This window comes from Dasypus novemcinctus, chromosome 5 (assembly GCF_030445035.2).
Source record: "Dasypus novemcinctus isolate mDasNov1 chromosome 5, mDasNov1.1.hap2, whole genome shotgun sequence".
Classification (NCBI taxonomy): domain Eukaryota; kingdom Metazoa; phylum Chordata; class Mammalia; order Cingulata; family Dasypodidae; genus Dasypus; species Dasypus novemcinctus.
Window position 1 is genome coordinate 23,240,120 of NC_080677.1, and position 21,903 is coordinate 23,262,022.

The 21,903-nt window shown below is 35.9% G+C and overlaps 1 protein-coding gene across 4 annotated transcripts in view; it reads right to left on the bottom strand.

The window, feature by feature from the left end:
• Positions 1 to 21,903, bottom strand: part of SEPTIN7 (septin 7) — a 141,409-nt gene that overhangs the window by 38,491 nt on the left and 81,015 nt on the right. For all 4 annotated transcript variants that reach the window (XM_071215090.1, XM_058296779.2, XM_071215091.1 and 1 more), the window contains 3 exons: positions 14,222 to 14,328; positions 4,287 to 4,387; positions 3,644 to 3,778 (listed from right to left, as the gene is read on the bottom strand). In XM_071215090.1, the coding sequence (XP_071071191.1) occupies positions 3,644 to 3,778; positions 4,287 to 4,387; positions 14,222 to 14,328 (343 nt within the window). The remainder of the gene's footprint in view (positions 1 to 3,643; positions 3,779 to 4,286; positions 4,388 to 14,221; positions 14,329 to 21,903) is intronic.

Here is a 21,903-nt window from a genome sequence, read left to right on the forward strand (position 1 = left end):
AATTTTAGAATCTGCTTGTCAATTTGTATAAAGAAGTCAGCTTGCATTCTGATGTGAATTGCAATGATACTATAGTTCAGGTTGGGAGGTACTGTCATGTTAACAATGTCAAGTGCTCAATCCATGAACCTAGCATGTTTTTCCATTTATTTAGATTTTAATTTCTTTCAAAAATATTTTGTCGCTTTCAGAGTATATATTTTGTACTTCCTTTAAATGTACTGCTAAGAACATGGATAAACTTTGAAATCATTATGTTGAGTGAAAGGTCAAACATAAAAGTAAAAATATTACATGGTCCATTTACATGAAATACCTCAAATAAACAAATTCATAGAGAAAGTAGTTTAGATGTTACCAGGGACTGGGGGAGGAAGAATGGGGAGTTACTGCTCAATAGGCAAAGAGTTTCTGTTTGGGGTGATGGAAAGGTGGTGATGGTAGCATAACATTGTAAAAGTAATCAATGCCACTGAATTGTACCCTTAAATGTGATTAAAATAGTAAATTGTATGTTTTATATGTTATCACAATTTAAAAACTTTACAAATAAAAAACTATATTGCCAACTATTTCATTCTTTTTTGTTATTGGGAATGGAATTGTTTTCTTAATTTCATTATTGGATGCTCATTCCAAGTATACAGAAATCTATTTGATTTTGTATATTGGGCTTGTGTCCTGCAATCTTAACTCATTATTATTTCTGATAGATATTTAGAAGATTCCTTAGGATTTTCCATATATATGCGACCATGTCATCATGAACAGAGATAGTTTTCCTTTTTTGTTCTCTGGATGCCTTTTATTTCTTTTCCTAGCCTACCTGCCCTGGTTGGAACATTCATTACAATATTGAATAGAGGTGGTGAGAGCAAACTCCTTGTTTTGTTTCTGATCTTAGGGGAAAGACGTTTAGTCTTCCACCATTAGGTATTATGTTAATTACAAGTTTATCCTAAATGCTTTGTATCAGGTTGAAGGAGTTTCTTTCTATTCCTAGGTTATTGAGTGGTTTTATCATCAAAGGATGTGGGATTTTGTCATTTGCTTTTCTTACATCTATTGTGATGGTCATATATTTAGTTTTTTATTCTACTGTATGATGTATTAGGTTAATTGATTTTCAGATGTTAAACCAATCCTGCATCCATGAGATAAATCACACTCATGATATATAATTCCTTTTATATGTTACTAGATTCAGTTTGCTAGAGTTTTGCTGAGCATTTTTGTGCCCATATTCATAAGAGATATTGGTCTATAGTGACTTTTCCCCCTTGTGAATACTTTTCCTGGTTTGGGGATTAGGATAATATTATGTGCAAAGAATGAGTTAGGAAGTGTTTGCACCTTTTCTATTTTTCGGAAATGTTTGTGAACAATCGGTATTAATTCTTCTTTGAATGTTTTGTAGAATTCAATAGTAAAGCCATCTGGGCCTGGGCTTTTTCTTTTTGCTCTTTTTTGATTTACTTGAATTTTCTGAGTACTGATTTCAATCTTTTCACATGTTATAGGTCTAATCAGATTGTCTACTTCTTGAATCAGTTTCAGTAGTTTCTGCCTTGCAAGGAATTTGTCCCTTTCATCTAAGCTATCTAATTTGTTGACAATTGTTTTGTTTTTTAAAAGATTTATTTATTTATTTATCTCCCCTCCCCTCCCTGCCACCCCGGCTGTCTGTTCTGTGTCCATTTGCTGCGTCTTCTTCCTTGTCCGCTTCTGTTGTTGTTGTCAGCAGCATGGGAATCTGTGTTTCTTTTTGTTGCGTCATCTTGTTGTGTCAGCTCTCTGTGAGTGCGGCACCATTCCTGGGCAGGCTGCACTTTCTTTCGTGCTGGGCAGCTCTCCTTATGGGGCGCACTCCTTATGCGTGGGGCACACCCCTGCGTGGCAGGGCACTCCTTGCACGCATCAGCACTGCGCATGGGCCGGCTCCACACGGGTCAAGGAGGCCCAGGGTTTGAACTGTAGACCTCCCATGTGGTAGACGGACGCCCTAACCACTGGGCCAAGTCCGCCACCATCTGTTGACAATTGTTCATAAGTATTCCTTTATAGTCCTATTTGTAAGTTCATTGTAATGTTCCTGCTTTAATTTCATATTCTAGTAACTTGAGTTTTCTATTTTTCTTGGTGAAACTAGCTAAAGGTTTGTCAATCTTGTTGTTCTTTTCAAAGAACCAGCTTTTGGTTTTGCTGATTTCTTCTATTGTTCTTTTCTTCTTTTAGTAATTTCTGCTCTAATATTATTATTTCCTTCCTTCTGCTTACTTTTAGTTTTCTTTTCCCATTGTCTTAAGGTTGAAGGTTAAGTTACTGATTTGAAATCTTCTTTCTTAATATAGGCATTTCACAGCTTCATTTGTTGTTTGCCCTTAGGAGCATTCCAAGGGCTTTAAAGAGTTGTTTCTAAAATTTTTTTCAAATAATTCCCATCAATTTCACTAGGGAGCGAGTCAGCAGAGCTCTTCACATTGTCATGTTGGAGGTTGATCTTATGTTGTATTTTTGAAAATACTTTTTTTGAGCTTGAACATGGATAAGTCAGTTTAGTGTTTCAAATATGTAAACTTCTGAGAACATTGTGAAAGAATATTATAAATAGGAGAAACAGAAGAAACATTCTCACCACTTCAATTTGACAGTGCAAAAACTGTAAACAATACAATTCAGACTCCCTGTTCAACCAAGTGATAATGGGCCCCAGCCTATGCTCAGAAAAGGTGAAGGGAAAGGAAGAAAAATAGGAAAGGTATTATTATGAAAGAACTGGTTTACACTACCATAATTTGGATCTTATACGACTTAATGTTATTTAATCAATACTACTACTCTGATGCTACTTAATAGTCCAGTTCCTTTTGGTAGAGAGATGGTAGAGGTACACTCATTGGATGCCTGAATTATGCTGAGTTATTTATCCAAAGAAAAAAATTTAAGATTAATTAAAAACACCTGCAGCTGACAATGACACATGTATCTACTCAAAATGACAGAGGAAGTACAAAGAACAAAATAAGGGAGTACAAACTGGCTGTACTAACAGAATCATAAGATCAGACCAATGTCCAGATTACTTAGATCTTAACTCCTAGTAAGTAGTAGAGCAGTACTGATACGATTCCTTAAACAGAGTAACTGTAATAGCCAAGAAGAGGCAGAGTACATTTATCAAAGGAATAAAAAGCACATGAGAACACTTGTAATTCAGATTTTTTTTCAACCTTTTCCACCAGACTTATAGCAAATAACATCTCTGGGGTTTCTTAAAATATGTCTAAGCTAATTGTTATGTCTGTTTCACCTTATCTGGTGATTCAATGAGTGGCAGAAAAAAAGAAAGAAAGCTAAATTAGCCACACTCAAACATCAAATCATGATGGAAACCCTGTTCCTTTCCATGAAGCAGGTAAAATCCTTAGGGTTGAGGAAGTAAAGGAGTAAAATCATTGTGAGCTTATCTGAGACTTTAAAAAGGTTTTTTACAAGACCCTTTTACATGGAATTTGGGACTTTACATTTGATATAATACATGTTTTTAATAGAGATAAGGATTGGTAAAGATTGGTAAAATATGAATGCAAAGTTGAGTAATAATAAACAAAAGAAAAAGTATCAGACACATCACGGTACTGACCCATGTCCCGAAGGAGCAATGAAGTATAAACAACATTGCACCCTGTTGTCAGGCATCTGTCGTCTGTTCACTCGAGATTCTGCATTTAGGTAGTCCTCAAATTTACTATCAATGTAGTCGATGACAGGCTGCCAACTACAGAATGCAAATAAAAATCAGCATATGAATGCACAACTGACGACTGTTAAACAGCAATAATTATTATCAGTATTTTTAAATAAGCAAAACCAATTTAACAGGTGGGAAATATCTCAAATTATTCTACACTTATGACTTATGCAAAAACTAGAAGTTTAAAAAATCACGTTAAGTTAGGATGATTGAAAATAATTTACACAAATTATTCAAAGTACAGTTAAGAAGGAAAAATTTTAAATTTCTAGTAATGATGAGTTCTTACATCTAGCTATGAATTGTTTTAGAATTGTATTTAAAAATAATTTTATCATAGGTACTCTCTCCATTTATAGGAAAGGAAATGGGTTCAAAGAAGTTAAGTGACGTTTTTAGTATGGGGCAGAATTAGTACATGAACCCAATTCATATATTTAAAGTTCACTGACCTCTGCTAGGATGAAAAGTTTTTTCCCTACTCCCCTCTCCCCGATATATTGGAAAGCATGGAGGACAAATGTCTTCTTACCAATTACTATTATCGACTGCATCTCCAAATCCTGGGGTATCAACTATTGTGAGTAGCAACTGAACACCACCTTCTTTGATTAAAACTTTGGATTGTTCCACCTGTAAGAGTCATCAGTGCAGATATAAGATATTAATAGCATACATGGCATTAATGGTTTGACCAACAAAGGTAAGACGTTGGGAGAGAAATGTTTATCAAAACAACCTAGAAAGCTTTTCCCAAACTAAATCAACCAACCACTGCATTTCCTTTAGAATCAATTTATTGTGGGCATTGGAAATTCTGCATACATTAAAAAAAAAAAGTGCACATATGCAAATAGTATACCAGTCTCTTAACAAATTCATACTAGTTTTATGGTTCATACTTGGTATAAGGAAGGAAACAGGAACTGATAAAAATAGTAATAACTATTAATGTCATAAAATACTTATAAAACACATCTACTAATAACAAATAAGCAATGTGCTTGAATGGTTCAGTAATTCATAGTAATTCAGTGTGATTAATCAGATAAGTACACCTAATCTACTATTTATGGTAAATGTTTTCCTGGACTAACTCCATCTGGTTTGGTCCAAACCAGTAGTCCAAATGAACTTATAACGATTCCCAAATCTTTCTGAGCATGGCTATAATTATTTACACTTGTGTTTATGTTATGGAAAAGATCCAATTCTCTTCTCAAATGTTAATACTGCATATTTTGGCCAATTCAATTAGCAAAGTCCAGGCAGTTAAAAAAAGAAAAGTATGCTGGTATGGTAAAACCCTATTAATTCTGTTTTAAATCTTCACTTTTATTTAGAATCAACCAAAAATGTTTTGGTTGAGAAAGGGTATTGGACTTAACAACATTTCCTGGTACAATCTAAGACTTTCTATAACCCCAAGCTCTACATCAGAAGGTCTCTATCATTCATCCTGGCCACATGCTTCTGTTAAATGTAAACTATCAGTTTTCATGAGTCCAATGTAAAAGAAACACTGACTCAAATAAGAAAGGGTAGTAATTCTCCTAGAAAAAGATAAGCTTTTCTTCAATGCATAAGTGTATCAAGTACTTACTAAGGCTAATGGCTCCAGATGTGCTGAGTGTTAAGTACCATAAGATAGAACAAATTAAGTACTACCAGGTTCAAAGGAAAAATGTGAAAAGCATAGAAACGTGAAAGTCATGTGAAAAGCAACTTTAACCACTTATGCTGATTAACAGAAGTCTAGAAAGGAAAAGTGACTAATTTCTAGGTTTAAAAATTTTGGTGTACCTTTAGAGATTACAGAAATGTCTTTCCAAGTCCTTTTGGCATTTTTTTTGCATTGCTAGCTGATGCATGAAGAAACTGAGGGGCTGGGACTAAGATTGTTGAGCAAGAAAAGTGTACAACAACAAAGTCCATTTTTGTGATAAAAGAAATGTTCTATATCTACACTGTCCAAATTGATAGCCACTTACCCATGTGATTACTTCTAGCCCTTGAAATGTGGCTAGTATGACTGAAGAGTTGAATTTTTCATTTAATTTAAATTATATTTAATTTAAAAAGGCACATGTGGCTAGTGACTAAACCAATTAAGTTTTTTGTTATTGTTAGGAGGAAAAAGAAATTTTTTCATCTTTTAAAAGTAAAAAGAAAATTGCCTGATATTTGGACATGCATATCCATGGAGGGATGTCTTATCTTTAAGATATTTATCTACCAAACACATACAGCTGGCAACCTGAATATTAAATATTAATGTCTCCATAATAAACATTAATATAAGAGTTCTAATATTCTCTGATCATCTTGGGTATCATAAATGGATGTACCTCACATGGGAGACTATTGTTTTACACCATGTAACTAAAACAGCACAATTTGTCTGGTACCAGAATATCTTAATAATCTAATAAAACTGGGGAGGAAAAATACCTCAGAGTATATAATCAGACTCATCGGTATTAGATTATCAAAACTGGAAAAACGTTAAGTGACATTATCTCATTTCACTTAGGAAGTTCATGTTTTATTTATCTGGTAGTCCTCTAAGCAAAGGACGATCTGGTCATATCTAACTTCTCAATAAATTCTGAATTCATCTCCTTCATAAAAACTGGTCACTAATTTGTGGTAGCCAAACATGAGGCAGAAATATCCTAAAATAATCATTCCACTCCTTTATCTAATAATTCTTTTAAACGATATATACTGTATATTAGAAACTGATAAGAAATAAAAATGTGTCCTACATGACTCATCTCCCAGTTTTACTCCAAATTATTTCTGGCTCCCTTATTACTAAAGAGCCCATTTCTCCCTTTAGTAATATATTGCACATCATAACAAGAAAAGGTGTTTTCTTGTTTAAATAAATTAATTTTAAAAAACAACCCTCAGTTCAATGGCTTAATTGTTTGTTATTGACTTGTTATGAAAAATGAAGATCCTATGTTATACCCTTTAAAGATTGTTTATAAAGCTTCTTCTCCTCTCTGGCATATGGAATGGTATAGTACCCATACATGGTCAAATACAAAGCAGTCAGCAACACATGGAAAAGATCCAGAAAACCTAACTGTAAACTAGTGCCATTCACAGGCTCCAACTGTATCATAGCATCTGATTTTACAAGTATCCTCATGGGATCCATGGAAAACAAATTAGTTCAAGTTCAGGAATTTCAGACTTTTCTTAACAAATCTATTCCAAATGGCCATTTTCCCATGCACTTTATTTAAGCAGGTCACATCAGCATATTTTATGGCATCACTCAGAGTTCTCTAAGATTAAATGTATAATTTAATCTGAAGGAATGAATCAATGGCATTTTTAACTGTTTCTCCCTGAAAAACAAAACAAAACACTAAAGCTCATTTTATTTTTTATGTGTAATTACTTTAATGGGGCCTCTTCGGCTTCCTAGATTCTTGAAATCTAAGGCACTCTTCGAATACTGTTCAGTTTTTTAATCTGGGCAGGGGTGGAGGAGAGAGAACAAAACCTTCAACATCTGTTATACAGATTCATAACCTAAAGACTGCTAAATACACTAACCTTTTCTAATCTCATGTTTAAGAGTTATCGACTGGGATAGACAAATTTAAGCATCTCTATGTTATTACTTCAATATAAGTTGATCCTGTTTTCTGGTTTTACTTAGCTCTATATAATTTTGAAGAGAGGATTAAATTTTTCTTTCAAGAGCTCTTCCCTTCCCTTGTTCCCTCAGCAGGTGGCATCATGACCAAGGCTCTGAAGAGACTTGAACAGCATGAGATAATCTTAGCTCAAACACAAGAATTACCCATTTCAAATATTTAATGATTCAAAACACAAACAGCAGCCTAAATGCTTCATACTCCACATAAAACTGAAAGAGGCAATGACCAATGGCAGAATAGTTATGCCTAAAGACTACTTGTTCCTCATCGTAATCCAAAACTAGCTTACTGTGAAGAAAATTGATCCAGTGTTCCAGCTGTGAGTTCTACTCTCTAAACAAGTACACCTCATTCTCGGCCCCTTACATTAAGACCTTGAAGTACCTTGCCCCTTTAATTTTCAATTAGTAACCAACTCCCCTAAACCCCCCCTTTTTTTTAATGCTTTCCAGCTCAGATCCATTCTGGATTGATACTACCATGCACCGTTAATATTTATGACCTCCAACATCAACAAGAATTTCCCTGCTGCTTGATAATCCTTTTATGTGCTTAGTCTCATTTCATGTCTCTCTATTTCTCAATATGGCTATTTCAAATGTTTAATCATCTTCCCAGGCCCTCTATTGTTCTGCCTGTCACCATGTTCAGCAAAGTACCTCACCTCTACTTCAAAAATGAAGCACCATCAGAACCAATGAAAATGTTCCCAATCCTTCTTCTGCATACTCAGAAACAATGAGAATGTTGTAACTCACAAGCCTTAATTTACATGGAAGGAAGGAGGTAGGGGAAGGCAGCCTTAAATAAGGCTGCAGCCCACCCCAGCAAGTATCTTGCCTTGAGCACACTGGCTCTCAAGTCTCGAGTGTGTACTCTTGTTTTCTTTTGTTTCTCAATAAACTCTTTACTTACTTGCTTAAAAAAAAAAAAAAAAATGAAAGCACTATATACCAAGTATATGTTATGGACCATAGTAGTAATAGTCTGATCATGTCCTTTTATAATCTGTAAAAAATGTTCCAAAACAATGTAAGGTTTTGATGAGGGGTGATGTATAGGAATTTTGCACATGATGCACGGTTATTTCATAAGCTCACAACAAGAAAGAAAGAAAGAAAAGAAAGAGAAAAGAAAGAGGAAAAAGAGGAGAAACCCAGGAGAAAGAAGAGAAAGAGGAGAAAGAGAGAAAGAGAGAAAGAAAGCAAGCAAGAAAGCAAGCAAGGAAGCATCCCCAATCTGTTTGATCAGCACTAAGCCTTCTGTTCTGTTCACTGGAATACTTGTCTTTTTTTCTAATGTCAATAGCTCAGTCTATCCCAGGGATCACTTTCCATCAGAGTCATCTTGAAAACTGTTAATCTATCTCCCCTATATCATTAATCTCTCATCTCTTTGAGCCTGATACCCTAGAGATGTAACTATCCTCAAGTCTCTTTTGGAAACAAAAACCAAATAACTCTCTTAGCTCCCTACACTCACTTTTACTTATTCCCTCTCATCCTTTTTCTCATAACCATCACTTATCTTCACAGCCTCACTTCCAACTCATTTCTCAATCCACTGCTGTCTTGCCCTCCCATCCCTATCACTCTACTAAAATCTGTCTTACCAAGGTTACCTTTATAACTCCATATAGGGAGCATATTTTGCACTAAATCATTGTTTATCCATATCCAGCATTTTATTGTGAGATCCTAGAGAGCTATGATTGCCATCACCACTGTAGCCTCAAAGCTTGATAGAGAACAGGCATATACATGTCTATTGTGTGAATGAGGTTTTTAAAAATTACCAAAACTGAACCAACATCAACAAGAGTTTCTTAATTGGGCCCTATAGAAATGTTTCAAGGAGTCTATAAAGCATTTGATCCAAGGGATAGAATCCACTGCTTTCACCCTCTCTGACCTCCAAAATTTCTATATCCATTTATCTACAATAGTGATTTAGAGTTTAAGATTTCACACAGAAAAACAAAACTTAAGGAAATCAACATAGGTTGCCAACTAAGAACCGAAAAAAAAAAAACTATCACTATCATTTCAAAAAAGCATTTTCTTAACAGGATATATTAAGAGAAAATTCAAATGGACTTAAGGTTCATAAAGGGTAATCTTACCCTAAAAAAAAAAGGACAGTTGGCAATCTTTTACTGACATACAAATTACTTTTTTAAAAATTTCAAGTGCAAAAAAGTATAATATAAAAATTATTACTATATATACAACGTTGTGTATAATATTTTTCTTTAAATTGGGGATCTATATTTGAGATTACAACATGAAGTGAAGCACTTTTTTCTTATCACTTCATTTTAATCAGTAGGTTGGAAAAAAATGCTTACAAATGAATGAAAATGGATGTGATATGATACTATTTCATTCATTTCAGATTCTGAAAGAATTGGGAAAAGGCATCAAAGAGAAACATTTCCCACTCTTTCTCCGTCCCAGAGCAGGATGAAACCAGTCTGCAGCAGGCTAGAAACAAAAAAGCAGAGTTTCTCAAAGTGTAGTACCCTGGCTGGCAACAGCATAACCTGGGAACTTACAGAAATACAAATTGGGCTCTGCCCCAAATCCAAGTGATAGCAAACTAGGGGAGTGTACTCAGCAATCTGTTTTAACAAGCTTATCAGGAGATTGTGATACACACTAAAGTTTAGAACCACTGGTATAAGCATTCTAGGACTGGGATTAGCTCTACAGCTCAGGGTCCTGATATCCAAGATGGGGATCAGGGTTTATCTTAGAGGGCTTCTATTTAATACTGTAAACTTCAATAAAATCAGGAGCTTCGGGATCATCTCTCTGTTCAGTGTAGACGGCTTCGCCTGCTCCCCAAAGACTGTGAATGTGAGGTGTTTTCCCTTTAAGATACAAGCCTCTTGTAAATAAATAATATCTAGGAAGGAGATAATGAGATCATTGTCTTTACATTTTACTTCCCATTTTGCCACATCACAGGATTCCCTCTCACCCCGCCCCCCCTATTTTTTTGGCAGCTGGAAATGTTCCAGAGAGACTTAAAGGTCAAGGAAATTATAGATATATGCCTTTACAAATCCAGGACTATATGTTTCTACAGGCCTAACACATCTGGGCTGAGATATAAAACTGCTGACCATTTCTCTGCACTGAATTTATGTTCCTCTTAAAGCATATCAACTGCTACTCTACTAGATTTGGTGAGGATTTGGCTGACCGTTTAAAAAAAAAGATGATTACATTCTAATGTCTAACTAAGTTGAATGACTTGGGCCCTGCCCAAACATGTCATGTTCTCTTCCTGGGTAAGTAGGCATTAAGAGCTGATATGTTCTTCATCCTGCTTCTAGGAAATAATGACACAGATAGGAAAGAGGACTCCTCTGGGATTCTATTCAGGACTTACCTTGTTCTTATAAGTTACAGGTATCATGTTTGGTAAAGAGGGGAGGAGTTTTAACAGAGGTATATATGTTGCTGTCTTAAAAATCTTCCTAGGGATAATCTCAGCCCTAATTACACCCTCATTCTCGAAATAGAGAGAATCCGGAGGTCATCCACAACAGAAGAGGAAGTATTACCTTAAATAAGTTTCTAAAAGATTATTTTGAAGACAGGAAAGAGAATTCTAATAAATTGAATGCCTGTTAAAACTTCCATCACATATGATAGCTTGGGAGAAAATATCTGCGATGTCTAAAATGTTTATAGACAACGTGATTAACATTTAGGTAAGGAACTACTCCAAAGCAATGATGGGAAATATGAACAGCTAATGAATATAAAGGCCATATTCAACATCACTAAAAGTCAATGAAAATAAAACGATGATATAATCTTTTATCCAGTAATTAAATCAGAATCAAATAATGAAGTATTGAGAATAACAGGAAAGGGAAGCCTGCTTTGTTATTGGCAGGGGTATAAATGATTACAACTGTGATATGTTCATACTTGGGAAAATTAAAGATGCATTTCACTCCTAGATAATGTATTTCTTAAAGGTCTCCCATAGGTACATAAGGAGACATGTAAGTGTCCACCACAGGAGAACTTTCCATGGTTCCATTCCCCACAGCAAAGAAAGTACTACTGTAGTCAAATTGCTATCAAATAGCATCCATGCTACCGAGAAATCTTTTGTGAAAGGAAGCGTTAATTGATGGGGCAGACTTCATTTTTGCCTTATTTTAAGAAATTGCCATATCCACCCCAACCTTCTGCAATCACCAACGTGATCAGTCAGCAGTCATCAACATCAAGGCAAGACCTTCTACCAACAAAAAGATTATGTTTCGCTGAGGCTCGGATGATGGTTAACGCTTTTTTTTTTGCAATAAAGTATTTTTAATGAAGGTATGTACATTGTTTTTTTAGGACAAAATACTATTGCACATTTTAGACTACTGTGTAAACATAACTTTTACATGCACTGGGAAACCAAATAATCATATGACTTGCTTTACTATGATATTTGCTTTACTGCGGTGGTCTAGAAATGAGCCTGCAATATCTCTGAGGTACGCCTGTAGCCACCTTAATCTAGCTTGCAAATCCAAACCTAAGAAGCAACAGCAAACATGTGTGTATCACTTGAGCCAAAAAGTAAAAAAAAAACATTCCTCTAAAGTGTCCCTTGTTAGCTAGCATCAGATGAAGGATGTATATGACCTAGAGAGGTATTTTCAATGTTCTGTTTTCCACCTTCCTATATTATGTATCTATGACGAAGAGATATTTCTCTGACCAAATCATTCTGCCTAAACTGGCTAATTGGGAAAATTATTTCCATATGTCAAAACTAAGAAGGAAAAGGAAAAATAAAGCAAAAGAAAACTAATAATTGGTTGGACCAAGCATTATTAAAAAGGGAGGGGGGGGGGAAGGTGGAAAAAGAAAAGCAATTAAGGTTGGTTAAATCATTCAAGTAATATTAACTATCTACAGTATGAAGGCAATACAGCTTGACAGAGTAGACTTAACGCAACTGGATTTGAATCCTAACTCTGACACTCACTAGATACCTGATCTCAACTGCCTTATTTGTAAAATGGAGATAATACAACCTCATAAGGATATTGTGGGGGTTAAATAAATTAATGTATCTGAAGTACTTAAATTAGGACCTAGAAAATGATAATGACTCACTGAGTGGTAGTTTTGCTTCCATAAGTGTGAGACAGTAAGTGTCTGTTTTTCTAAGCCATCTAGTTGGTGTATACTGCTAAGGCAGCATAGCAAACTAAGACAATACCTTAACAGATTTTTTACACTAAATATTTCAGAACTTAGGACTGTACACTGTGAGATTCATTTAAAATTTCTACATACCTAGTTTACTGATTTTGAATTTACATACCTACATAAGAAAGCTAAAAGTTTAACTTTTTGCTTAGGGCTAAAATTTCCTGTATCGATCACAAAATAAATAAGCAATGTAGGTTTCAAGTTTTAGAGAACCCTTTCACAGGTAATTTGAAATCTCAAGCTCTATGAAGGATAAGAAAAATAATCCTAAAACAAAAAGAAGAACTTAAAAAAGGAGAAATAAATGAAGTGTTCACTTGCAAAATTACTCCTTAGGGATTTAATTACTAAATATCCAGATTGCCCTTCCATCTTGTGCCATGAGATAACCATTACCAATCCTATAAATAAAATTCTAGCATCACTGCCTCAATGAAGCCTACTCTAGTTGGAATTGTTCACTCCCTTCCTCTTTGCTGAAGTGTTACTACTGCTCCAACAACATTTTTTTCAGTTAATGGTCTATAGCAGTGCTGCCAATAAAAATATGTGAGCCACATATGTAATTTAAGAAATGTTTAATAGTTATTTTAAAAAGTTTGTAAGAGGTAAAATTAATACATTCTATTTAACCCAATGTATTCTAAATTATTTCAATATGTAATCAGTAAAAAAATATTAATGAGAAATTTTACCATCTTTTTTTCTCCTTCTAAGTCTGCAAATTCTGGGGTGTATTTCATATTTACAAAACATCTCAATATGGACTACCCACATTTCAAGGGCTCAAGAGCCATATATGGTTAGTGGCTACTGTACTGGACAGCTGAGATCTAGGGTCGAAAGTCTAGCACCTTGATATTCAAAGTGTAGTTCGATGACCAGCAGCAACAACATCACCTGGCAACTTGTTATAATTGCAGAAACTAGGCCCACCTCAGACGGACAATAGAATCTGAATTTAACATGATCTCCAGGTGATCTAAATAAAGACTGAAAAGCACTAAGCTAAACCATACACAGCTTGTAAGCCTTAAAGAACTGCTATTGCCATTCTATCATGTGGAATTTATTCTACTAACACAGAACATTGTATTTAAGCAACAATAACTTTGATATGAATCATACTACACAAAATTATAGCCAGTAGTTAAATGTTGCATTTGAAATGTGGCTGGTGCAACTATGAGCCTGAATTTTTAATGTTAACTTCATTTAATTCAATTGATTTAAGCTTATATAGCCACATGTGACTAGGGGCTACCATAATGGACACCATAACTCTAGGGGCATTATTTACTATATTAGTGTTATCCCTAGGTGATTCCTGTGGACAAATATGAAAGGTTGTAACCAAGATAAGTTTTTCTGATTACTGTACTTCTCTTTAGAAAACTTTTATTTTATGAATAGTCTTATTTAATTCTTTCCAAACTAGCTGAAACCAGTTCTGCAACCTACCTCTAGGGTAACATAATAAAAGTGATGGCATGTTTTTTGTCTTGTTAGCATCACTCCAGCATCATCAATAACAATACTAATATACTTACTTGTACAGTCTTTTTTATTCTATGGGAAGGACCTGGATACTCTGGAGAATACAAATCTGTGAGGAATAACGAGTTGATTAACGTTGACTTTCCCAATCCAGATTCACCTAAAAGAAAAAGGAAAAAATCTGTTAAACCTCGCCACTTTACCCATCTTAAACATTCAACCATGTATATTCAAACTTGCTTTATGTAAGCACTTCTTGGTAGGGCATAGTTAGAAAATAATGATCTTCCATTAGAATAAGTTCTTTGCCCACATTTTTTTTTCACTATGGAATAAGCTCAGGACCTAGTAGGTGGGAAGCTGGAGCTCAACCACTGAGCCATGCCAGCTCCCCTGAGTTGGTTTTTTCACTTGTTTTGCCTGTTGTTTGTTTTTAGGAGGCATGGGGAACCAAAACCGGGAACTTCCATGTGGGAAGCAAGTGCTCAACCACTCCAGCTACATCTGCTCCCCAAAATTGTATCTCACTGTAGTTTCTCCTTTATTTTGTTGTTTTTAGGAGGCACCAGGGATTGAACCCAGGACCTTGTACATGGGAAGCAGTCATTCAACCACTGAGCTACAATTACTCCCCTGCCCTCATTTTCTTCTGTATCAAATAAGAGGGGTGGAATGTTTCCAAGGATTCCTTCAGTTTTACAATTCTACAATCTGTGTTCTTTAGAAGTAATGTATTTCATATAATAATCTCTACTTTTAACAATCATGTATTCCAAGAGACCAAAGCCAGTCATTCTAGTTGGATTATATATTGCTGCTTCAAAAAAAAAAAATCTTTATTAAACAATAATGAATTATACAATAATGAAAGTGTGAAACAAGACATTACACAGCTATGAAAACTACTGAAAAAAAAGAAGAAAAATAAATCACAGCGCCCCTCAGTATATAATTCTGAACCATATAAAATACTGTCCAATTTTACCTATCCATAAACAAATCACCTTAAGTGTAAGAATACTTCTCCATTAATCAGATTCCAAAAACCTTAGTAGTTATTTTTTATAGTGCTACTGTTTTTGAGGTAAGAGGTAAGAAGTTAGGGCAGATATTCTAAGATCACATATTCTTCTTTGGCTCTTCATGTCTAATATGGTGCACCATACCAAGTATATAGTTTTCACCAAAATATGAATAGTTTCAAGGTATACATCATGATACAAGGTTCAAATAAATTACATATTATAATTATCAATAAGGCACAAGTTTATATATTTAATTATTGTTGTTAATTAGCCTAAATCCTTGATGTCACAATATTTAATTACTATTTCCATCTCTAGGCTGAATTCCTTCTCTAATAGCTCTAAAAAAGAGGTAAGATTTTTTTCTAAGTTGTCTGGGCATACCGCTTTGACTGATGGGATGCCACTTAGTTTTAAATGTAAAAATTCCAAAACTTCCAAAAGGCATGGGAAATTAAGTTACAGGTTCTCCATATCTGCTTCTCTTTTTTAGGAGATACGGGGGATTGAACCCGGGCCCTCATATGTACAAAGCAGGCACTCAACTACTGAGCTACACCTGCTCCACTCTGCTTTTTTTTTTTTTTAAACTCTTATCACTTGAATGAAGAAAGATTAGAATAAAAGCCAAGCATTTGGTGGTAATCAGAAATATTTACAATATTTTCTTCTAGGAGCATAAACATACCCCCACGTAAAAGGATAAACATTCATGTAATGTGAGTTTCAGAAAGGGATGAGAAAGAGAAGTGAGCAGGAATATTATTTGAAGAAATGATGGCTGAAACTTCCCAAATTTGATTTTAAAAATTAATCTACAGGGAAGCAGATGTGGCTCAAGTAAGAGAGCTTCTGCCTACAATATGGGAGGACCTGAATGCGATCCTGGGGCTTCCTAGTGAAAAAGAAGAGAAAGCATGCCTGCGCAAGTGAGTCACACAGCAAGATGATGTCACATCGAGAGACAAGGGGAGAGTCAAGGGTGGTTACAGCAGAAACCAGAAACTTAGGTGGCGTAACTGACAGGGAACTTCTCTCCCCATCAGAGGTCTCCAGGACTGAATTTCGGTGAATCCTAAAGGAGAGAAAATGAGAAGACAGCACAGACAGAAAAAACAACAACAACAACAACAGAGCAGGGTGGAAGGAGGGGAAGGGGTGGAAATAAATAAATCTTTTTACAAAAATTAATCTACAGACCCAAAAAGTTCAATGAACCCCAAATAAACACAAAAAGATTCACAACTAAACACAATAAAAAACCAAACTGCTAAAAGACAAAGACAAAGAAAAAATTTTGAAAACAAGAAAAAAATGACTCATCACAGCCATGGGAACAATAAGCAATTAAGGTTTATATCACGTGAAAAAAACTGAGGCCAAAAAGTACAACGTATTCAAAGTGCTGAAAGAAAAAAATGTCAATCAAGAATTCTTTACAAGCAAATCTATCACTGAAAACGAAGGCAAATAGGAAAGCGGACTTGGCCCAGTGGTTAGGGCGTCCGTCAACCACATGGGAGGTCCGCGGTTCAAACCCCAGGCCTCCTCGGCCTGTGCACAGCGCTGATGCGCACAAGGAGTGCCATGCCACGCGGGGGCGTCCCCCGCATAGGGAAGCCCCACGCGCAAGGAGTGCGCCCCGTAAGGAGAGCCACCCAGCAAGAAAGTGCAGCCTGCCTAAGAATGGTGTCGCTCACATGGAGAGCTGACACAACAAGATGATGCAACAAAAAGAAACACAGATTCCCGTGCCACTAACAACAACAAAAGCGGACAAAGAAGATGCAGCAAACAGACACAGAGAACAGACAACAGGGCAGGAGGGGGAGGGGGAAGGGAGAGAAATAAATAACTAAAATAAATCTTTAAGAAAAAAAAAGAAAATGAAGGCAAATGAAGAATTTCAAAATAAAGAAAAATTAGCAGGCCCACTCCTAAGAATAACCAAAGTTCCTCAGACTGAAAGAAAATGCCAACATTAACTTAATTCCACAGAAGAAATAAAGAGTAGTGGAAACAGTAAATACGTAAATAAATATAAAAGAAAGTAGATGCATTATTTTTTATATTCTCTCATTTCTTTAAAATATAAAATTGTTTAAAGCAATAATTACAAAACATTGTATTATATTGTGTATGTGTATGACAATAACAGCACAATGGGAAAGTAGGAAACAGTAATAGTAGAACAAAGTTACTTCTTTTTTTTGAAATTAAATAAAAATGCAGCTGAAGTAGAATGTGGTAATAAAGAGATATTTATTGTAATCCCTAAAACAACTACTAAATTACTTTTGAAATGTACTTTACAAAAAAAAAATCAAGGAATTAATATGATACAGTAAAAATATTTAATATAAAAGACAGAAAAAGAAGAGAAAACAAGCGATACGAAGCAGAGAGAAAACAAAATAGAAGCTATAAATCCAATAATAAAAATAATCATATTGAAAGTAAACAGACTACATAATCCAATCAAAAGTAGAGATTCTCAAGCTAGATGCTACTATATGTAGTCTATGAGAGACATACTTTGGCTATAAAGATACAAAATTGGTTGAAAATAAAAGGAAAGAAAAAATTTATTCCCTACAAACAGCAACTATAAGAGCCAGCGTTGCTATATGACTATGAAACCGGACTTCAAGAAGTATTAATATCAAAGTAGACTTTAAGAAGTAGTAAGAACAGAGGGGGAGGCAAGATGGTGGCGGAGTGAACTTCCCGGTTACTAGCTCCTGGGGGGAATCAGCTGGGAGGCGTCGGAGACTCTTTGGGACCGGCTGTTTCGGGATTTTTCCTGGTCCGGAGGTGTCTGGACATCGATTTGGAGGGAAGGTAACAAAGAGGATCCATCTGTGAAATATACACGGAGATCCCAGCTACGTGTGGAGGATTCCCTCCTTGGGTAGGTGGAGCCGAGGCAGCTAGCACCGCGCGGAGCCCCGGCGGGCAGCGGCCAGGGTAGCCGAGTCCAGCTGAGCCCGGCTGAGCCGCGGCGGGCGGAGGGGCGGAGCCCGGCTGAGCTCGGCCGAGCCCGGCCACGCCACGCTGGGCGGCGAGCGGGAGAGCCGAGCCGCGCTGCGCTGCGCCGGGCGGGAAGGCCGAGCCCGGCCGAGCCCAGCCGAGCCGCGGCGGGCGGCGGGCGGGGGACCGGAGCCCAGCTGAGCCCAGCCGAGCCTGGTGGCCGGGTTTCTGTTCTTTGGTTTTTTTGTTTGTTTGTTTTTTTATTTTTTATTTTTTAATTTTTTGTTGTTGTTGTTGTTCGTTGTTCTTTTTTTTTTCAATCCTCTCTTTCTTGTCCCCAATATTCTTCTTATACTATTTTACCTTAACAATACAATAGGTCCTACAGGAAATACCTCACATTTGCTGGGTTTCCTCACCCTCCACTGCCTCATTTCTCTGTGAATAGATTTAGCCTATCTACACTATCCCCTTTCCCCTACAACTTGATATCCTCCACCATCTGCTATCTCTCCTATATTCCATCTCCCTTTCTTTGATCCACAAAGTGTCTAACTCTTAATTTCTAATACCTTTGTTTAGTTTTCCATCTGGTATTCGTCCCTGAAACCATTACCTTTCTTTTCTCTTTCCCTCTCTCACGAAAACAATAGCCTCTTAGTACGTACCACATTCCTCCCATATTCAGTCGTCTACCTCATTATAGGTACTTTCCTACTACTATAACTCTACACAATTTACATGATCTAACCTCCATCCTCCCAGAACTCATATTGTTGCTTTGTTAACATATATCACCAATACTACTTCACACTTTTTCCTCCCTTACACAATTGACTTTCCCCAGCACTAATACTTTCCTTTAAAGTGAGCTTAACTAGCAATAAGAAATTGGAATAAGAAGAACAAAGTAACAAAGAGAAGATATAACACTTACGCAAAAACAATAGCTAATTAATCTCCAAGACTAGACAAAGAAGCTAAGGAACTGATTAAACCTGTCAAGAAAAAATGTTGACAAGACAGCAACAAAAATCTACAAACCAAACCAGTAATCAGGAAAACATGGCTGAATCCAATCAACAAACTGAAAATCAGGAAGGGGGGCAGGACTTCGCACAAGCAATGAAAGATCTCAGAACATTTATCACTGACAAATTTGATGAAGTAATGAAAGAGGTTAACAGCGTGAAGACAACACTTGGAGGGGAAATTGCAGACATGCGCAAAAAAATAACAGATATGATGGAAATGAACACCACAATTCAAGAAATCAAAAATACACTTGCAGCAAATATCAGCAGACTAGAAGAGGCAGAGCAGAGAATTAGTGATGTGGAAGACAGTGCATTGGAAATCAAACAGATAGTAGAAGTGGTCAATAAAAAGGTAGAAAAAATCCAGATAGGACTTAGGGAACTGAATGATAACGCAAAACGCTCAAACATATGTATTATAGGCATTCCAGAAGGAGAAGAGAAGGGAAAGGGGTCAGAAGGAGTGTTGCAGGAAATAATGAATGAAAACTTCCCAAATCTACTGAAAGAGACAGATGTACATATCCAAGAAGCACAGCACACTCCACTGGTCATAAACCCCAACAGGCCCACCCCAAGACATATACTTGTCAAATTATCCAATGCTCAAGACAAAGAAAAAATTCTAAAAGCAGCAAGAGAAAAGAAAACCATCACATACAAGGGAAACTCCATAAGATTAAGTGCTGATTTCTCATCTGAAACGATGGAGGCAAGAAGGCAGTGGTATGATATAGTCAAGGTACTAAAGGAAAAAAATCTCCAACCAAGAATACTCTATCCAGCTAAACTAGCATTCAAAAATGATGGAGAGTTCAAAATATTCACAGATAAACAGAAACTGAAAGAGTATATCAACAAGAAACCTCCCCTTCAAGAAATTCTTAAGGGAATTCTGCAGGAAAAAAGGAAAAAACAGGACAGTCAGAGATGGAGGAGAGTGTAAAAGCAACAAGAAAGACAAAAATAGAAGGGGAAAATAAAATAATACAAACAAAATATAACAAACACAAATCCAACCAAAATATGGCTACCATAAATAACTCTCTAAACGTAATAACACTGAATGTCAACGGATTAAACTCACCTATCAAAAGATTCAGACTGGGACACTGGATAAGGAAATACGACCCATCTATATGCTGCCTACAAGAGACACGTCTTAGACCCAGAGACTCATGGAGGTTGAAAGTGAATGGCTGGAAAACAATCATACAAGCAAACAACAACCAAAAAAAGGGAGAAGTAGCTATATTAATATCAGACAAAATAGACTTTAAATGCAAAACAATTGTGAGAGACAAAGAAGGATACTATATTTTAGGGAAAGGGACAATTTGTCAAGAAGATCGCACAATCATAAATATTTAGGCTCCTAACAAGGGCGCCTCTAAATATGTGAGGCAAACGCTGGAAAAACTAAGTGAAAGAATAGATGCATCTACAATTATAGTGGGGGATTTTAATACACCACTATCAACTCTGGACAGAACATCTCAAAAGAGAATCACTAAAGAAACAAAACATTTGAACAGTATATTAGAAGAGCTGGATCTAATAGACATATATAGATCATTACACCCAAACACAGCAGGATATACATTTTTCTCAAGCGCACATGGAACATTCTCCAAGATTGACCATATGCTAGGCCACAAAGAAAGGCTTAATGAATTCAGAAAGATCGAAATCATACAAAACAATATCTCTGACCACAGTGGAGTCAAGCTGGAAATTTGCAAGGGACAGAGACCCAGACTTCACACGACAATTTGGAAATTAAACAGCACACTCTTAGAAAAACAGTGGGTCAAAGAGGAAATCTCAAAAGAAATCAATGACTACCTTGAAACAAATGATAATGATAACACAACATACCAAAATTTATGGGATGCAGCAAAAGCGGTACTGAGAGGGAAATTTATAGCCATAAATTCATATATCAAAAAAGAAGAGCAGAAATTGAAGAATTAACTGCACATTTGAAGGAATTAGAAAAACAACAACAAAGTAACCCAACAGGAAGAAGAAGGAAGGAAATAACAAAGATAAGAGCAGAACTAAATGAAATAGAAAATAAGAAAGCACTTGAAAAAATAAACAAGACCAAGAGCTGGTTTTTTGAGAAGATCAACAAAATTGACAAACCTATAGCGAGACTAACAAAGAAAAAAAGAGAAAAGATGCAAATACACAAAATAAGAAATGAGAAAGGTGATATCACCACTGACCCCACAGAAATAAAGACTATCATAAGAGGATACTTTGAAAAACTATATTCCAACAAAAATGACAATTTAGAGGAAATGGACAAATTCCTAGAAATACATAAGCAGCCCATACTGACGAAAGAAGAAATTGATGATCTTAACAAACCAATCACAAGAAAAGAGATAGAATCAGTCATTAAAAATCTCCCAACTAAGAAGAGCCCAGGGCCAGACGGCTTCACAGGGGAATTCTACAAAACATTCCGGAAAGAACTAACACCAATCCTGTTGAAACTATTCCAAAAAATCGAAACAGAAGGAACACTGCCTAATTCCTTCTATGATGCCAACATTACCCTAGAACCAAAGCCAAACAAAGACACCACAAGAAAGGAAAATTACAGACAATTTCTCTAATGAACCTAGACGCAAAAATACTTAACAAAATACTTGCTAATCGTATTCAACAACACATTAAACGAATTATACACCA